The sequence below is a fragment of the Salmo salar genome, unplaced genomic scaffold (genome assembly GCF_905237065.1).
Source record: "Salmo salar unplaced genomic scaffold, Ssal_v3.1, whole genome shotgun sequence".
Classification (NCBI taxonomy): Eukaryota; Metazoa; Chordata; class Actinopteri; order Salmoniformes; family Salmonidae; genus Salmo; species Salmo salar.
In genome coordinates, this window is record NW_025548454.1 from 122,501 (window position 1) to 127,500 (window position 5,000).

Here is a 5,000-nt window from a genome sequence, read left to right on the forward strand (position 1 = left end):
CTACTACTACTACTGTTAGCTAGCTGCTGCTACTACTACTACTACTGTTAGCTAGCTGCTGCTACTACTACTACTACTGTTAGCTAGCTGCTACTACTACTACTACTACTCACTGTTAGCTAGCTGCTACTACTACTACTACTGTTAGCTAGCTGCTACTACTACTACTACTACTACTACTGTTAGCTAGCTGCTACTACTACTACTACTGTTAGCTAGCTGCTACTACTACTACTACTACTACTGTTAGCTAGCTGCTACTACTACTACTACTGTTAGCTAGCTGCTACTACTACTACTGCTACTGTTAGCTAGCTGCTACTACTACTACTACAATTGTTAACTAGCTGCTACTACTACTACTACTACTATTGTTAGCTAGCTGCTACTACTACTACTATTGTTAGCTAGCTGCTACTACTACTACTGCTACTGTTAGCTAGCTGCTACTACTACTACTAACCCCCCTAAAACTGTTAGCTAGCTGCTACTACTACTACTACTACTACTACTACTACTACTACTGTTAGCTAGCTGCTACTACTACTACTGCTACTGTTAGCTAGCTGTTACTACTACTACTACTACTACTGTTAGCTAGCTGCTACTACTACTACTACTACTACTGTTAGCTAGCTGCTACTACTACCACTGTTAGCTAGCTGCTACTACTACTACTGCTACTGTTAGCTAGCTGCTACTACTACTACTACTACTACTGTTAGCTAGCTGCTACTACTACTACTGCTACTGTTAGCTAGCTGCTACTACTACTACTACTACTGTTAGCTAGCTGCTACTACTACTACTACAACTACTGTTAGCTAGTCGCTACTATATCCCCCATAACAGTCTGTAGTAGATATCCCCATAACAGTCTGTAGTAGATATCCCTCCATAACAGTCTGTAGTAGATATCCCCATAACAGTCTGTAGTAGATATCCCCATAACAGTCTGTAGTAGATATCCCCCCATAACAGTCTGTAGTAGATATCCCCCATAACAGTCTGTAGTAGATATCCCCATAACAGTCTGTAGTAGATATCCCCCCATAACAGTCTGTAGTAGATATCCCCATAACAGTCTGTAGTAGATATCCCCATAACAGTCTGTAGTAGATATCCCCATAACAGTCTGTAGTAGATATCCCTCCATAACAGTCTGTAGTAGATATCCCCATAACAGTCTGTAGTAGATATCCCCATAACAGTCTGTAGTAGATATCCCTCATAACAGTCTGTAGTAGATATCTCCATAACAGTCTGTAGTAGATATCCCCATAACAGTCTGTAGTAGATATCTCCATAACAGTCTGTAGTAGATATCCCCCCATAACAGTCTGTAGTAGATATCCCCATAACAGTCTGTAGTACATATCCCCCCATAACAGTCTGTAGTAGATATCCCCATAACAGTCTGTAGTAGATATCCACATAACAGTCTGTAGTAGATATCCCTCCATAACAGTCTGTAGTAGATATCCCCATAACAGTCTGTAGTAGATATCCCCATAACAGTCTGTAGTAGATATCCCCATAACAGTCTGTAGTAGATATCCCTCATAACAATCTGTAGTAGATATCCCCCATAACAGTCTGTAGTAGTATCCTCCATAACAGTCTGTAGTAGATATCCCCCATAACAGTCTGTAGTAGATATCCCCATAACAGTCTGTAGTAGATATCCCCCATAACAGTCTGTAGTAGATATCCCCATAGCAGTCTGTAGTAGATATCCCCATAACAGTCTGTAGTAGATATCCCCCCATAACAGTCTGTAGTAGATATCCCCCATAACAGTCTGTAGTAGATATCCCCATAACAGTCTGTAGTAGATATCCCCCATAACAGTCTGTAGTAGATATCCCCCATAACAGTCTGTAGTAGATATCCCTCCATAACAGTCTGTAGTAGATATCCCCCATAACAGTAGATATCCCCCATAACAGTCTGTAGTAGATATCCCCATAACAGTCTGTAGTAGATATCCCCCATAACAGTCTGTAGTAGATATCCCCATAACAGTCTGTAGTAGATATCCCCATAACAGTCTATAGTAGATATCCCCATAACAGTCTGTAGTAGATATCCCTCCATAACAGTCTGTAGTAGATATCCCCATAACAGTCTGTAGTAGTATCCTCCATAACAGTCTGTAGTAGATATCCCCCATAACAGTCTGTAGTAGATATCCCCATAACAGTCTGTAGTAGATATCCCCCATAACAGTCTGTAGTAGATATCCCCATAGCAGTCTGTAGTAGATATCCCCATAACAGTCTGTAGTAGATATCCCCCCATAACAGTCTGTAGTAGATATCCCCATAACAGTCTGTAGTAGATATCCCCCCATAACAGTCTGTAGTAGATATCCCCATAACAGTCTGTAGTAGATATCCCCCCATAACAGTCTGTAGTAGATATCCCCCCATAACAGTCTGTAGTAGATATCCCTCCATAACAGTCTGTAGTAGATATCCCCCATAACAGTAGATATCCCCCATAACAGTCTGTAGTAGATATCCCCATAACAGTCTGTAGTAGATATCCCCCATAACAGTCTGTAGTAGATATCCCCATAACAGTCTGTAGTAGATATCCCCATAACAGTCTATAGTAGATATCCCCATAACAGTCTGTAGTAGATATCCCTCCATAACAGTCTGTAGTAGATATCCCCATAACAGTCTGTAGTAGATATCCCCCATAACAGTCTGTAGTAGATATCCCCATAACAGTCTGTAGTAGATATCCCCATAACAGTCTATAGTAGATATCCCCATAACAGTCTGTAGTAGATATCCCTCCATAACAGTCTGTAGTAGATATCCCTCCATAACAGTCTGTAGTAGATATCCCCATAACAGTCTGTAGTAGATATCCCCATAACAGTCTGTAGTAGATATCCCCCATAACAGTCTGTAGTAGATATCCCCCATAACAGTCTGTAGTAGATATCCCCATAAAAGTCTGTAGTAGATATCCCCATAACAGTCTGTAGTAGATATCCCCATAACAGTCTGTAGTGGATATCTCCATAACAGTCTGTAGTAGACATCCCCCATAACAGTCTGTAGTAGATATCCCCATAACAGTCTGTAGTAGATATCCCCATAACAGTCTGTAGTAGATATCCCCATAACAGTCTGTAGTAGATATCCCCATAACAGTCTGTAGTAGATATCCCTCCATAACAGTCTGTAGTAGATATCCCCATAACAGTCTGTAGTAGATATCCCCCATAACAGTCTGTAGTAGATATCCCCCATAACAGTCTGTAGTAGATATCCCCATAACAGTCTGTAGTAGATATCCCCCATAACAGTCTGTAGTAGATATCCCCCCCATAACAGTCTGTAGTAGATATCCCCCCATAACAGTCTGTAGTAGATATCCCCATAACAGTCTGTAGTAGATATCCCCCATAACACTCTGTAGTAGATATCCCCCATAACAGTCTGTAGTAGATATCCCCATAACAGTCTGTAGTAGATATCCCCCATAACAGTCTGTAGTAGATATCCCCATAACAGTCTGTAGTAGATATCCCCATAACAGTCTGTAGTAGATATCCCCCATAGCAGTCTGTAGTAGATATCCCCCATAACAGTCTGTAGTAGATATCCCCCATAACAGTCTGTAGTAGATATCCCCCATAACAGTCTGTAGTAGATATCCCCATAACAGTCTGTAGTAGATATCCCCCATAACAGTCTGTAGTAGATATCCCCCATAACAGTCTGTAGTAGATATCCCCCCATAACAGTCTGTAGTAGATATCCCCCATAACAGTCTGTAGTAGATATCCCCATAACAGTCTGTAGTAGATATCCCCCATAACAGTCTGTAGTAGATATCCCCCATAACAGTCTGTAGTAGATATCCCCCATAACAGTCTGTAGTAGATATCCCCATAACAGTCTGTAGTAGATATCCCCCATAACAGTCTGTAGTAGATATCCCCATAACAGTCTGTAGTAGATATCCCCATAACAGTAGATATCCTCCTTACTGTATATCTTGGCGCTGCGGTTTCCCAGTCCACACCTCCTGGTCTTCTGACCCTGGAACAACCCGTAGTAAATGTATCCCGTGAACTTGTCCAGTTCAGAACAGTTGGCGCTGACCAGCTCTGCTCCGGTACCGCAAAGGATCCTCCCGCTGACCCAACGCTCCGTCGCCAGCGCCGCCAGCAGCAGAGTGGCGGAGAGCACGCAGAGTAGCGTCGCCAAGGAAAAGGTCAAACGTTTCCACGGCGACGGCATGGCGTGCAGGTCTGTCAGGGGTTGCCTCGCTGAAACGCGCCGGGGGTTTTTAGATAAACAACCACAACAATAACAACAATTTTTTTTTTTTTTTAAATCCACCTCCATGTCTTGACGTTCATCTCTTCACGCAGCTACAGGAGAGAGGAAGTGGCGGCGCCGGTAGGGTGTCCTCTCGTCTCATCTCGTCCCGGCGCTTCCTGTCTTACAGGAAACAGAGAGAGCATGGGAACACCTCACAGGCATAACCGAGGGTCTGATCATCCCAGCCAGTCCGGAGTTGTTCTTTCAGTCGGTCGGTCCGTTGGTCATAACATCAAAACGCTGTGAAGTGAAGTGGAACAGCTGGTTGTGAGAGCCGGTGGAGTGGCTGCCGTTATTAAGAGCTGAGATCCAGTCTGTTGTTGGTCAGATCAGAGGGATCTGTTACAGACAGGAAGAAACTCTATCCCAGCAGGCTGTAGGGCTGCTAGTCACTGGGCTACATGCTGCCCTACTAACAACACCCCTCCTTCTCTCTCTCTCTCTCTCTCTCTCTCTCTCTCTCTCTCTCTCTCCTCTCTCTCTCTCTCTCTCTCTCTCTCTCTCTCTCTCTCATCCACTCTTCACCCTCCTCTCTCTCCTTCTCTTTATCTCATCCACCCTCCCCTCTCTCTCTCTCTCTTCTCCCTCTCTTATCCTCTCTCTCTCACCCTCCCCTCTCTCTCTCTCTCATCCATCTCTCTCTTCACCCTC

General features: G+C 43.5%; 1 protein-coding gene across 1 annotated transcript in view; it reads right to left on the reverse strand.

The window, feature by feature from the left end:
* The window catches only part of LOC123733076 (clarin-2), a 6,900-nt gene extending 2,170 nt beyond the window's left edge, over positions 1-4,730 (reverse strand). Inside the window, exon 1 of the mRNA XM_045712389.1 lies at positions 4,013-4,730. Coding sequence (XP_045568345.1) covers positions 4,013-4,373 — 361 coding nt within the window. The 5' untranslated portion in view covers positions 4,374-4,730. The remainder of the gene's footprint in view (positions 1-4,012) is intronic.
* Between the last annotated feature and the right edge of the window lie 270 nt (positions 4,731-5,000).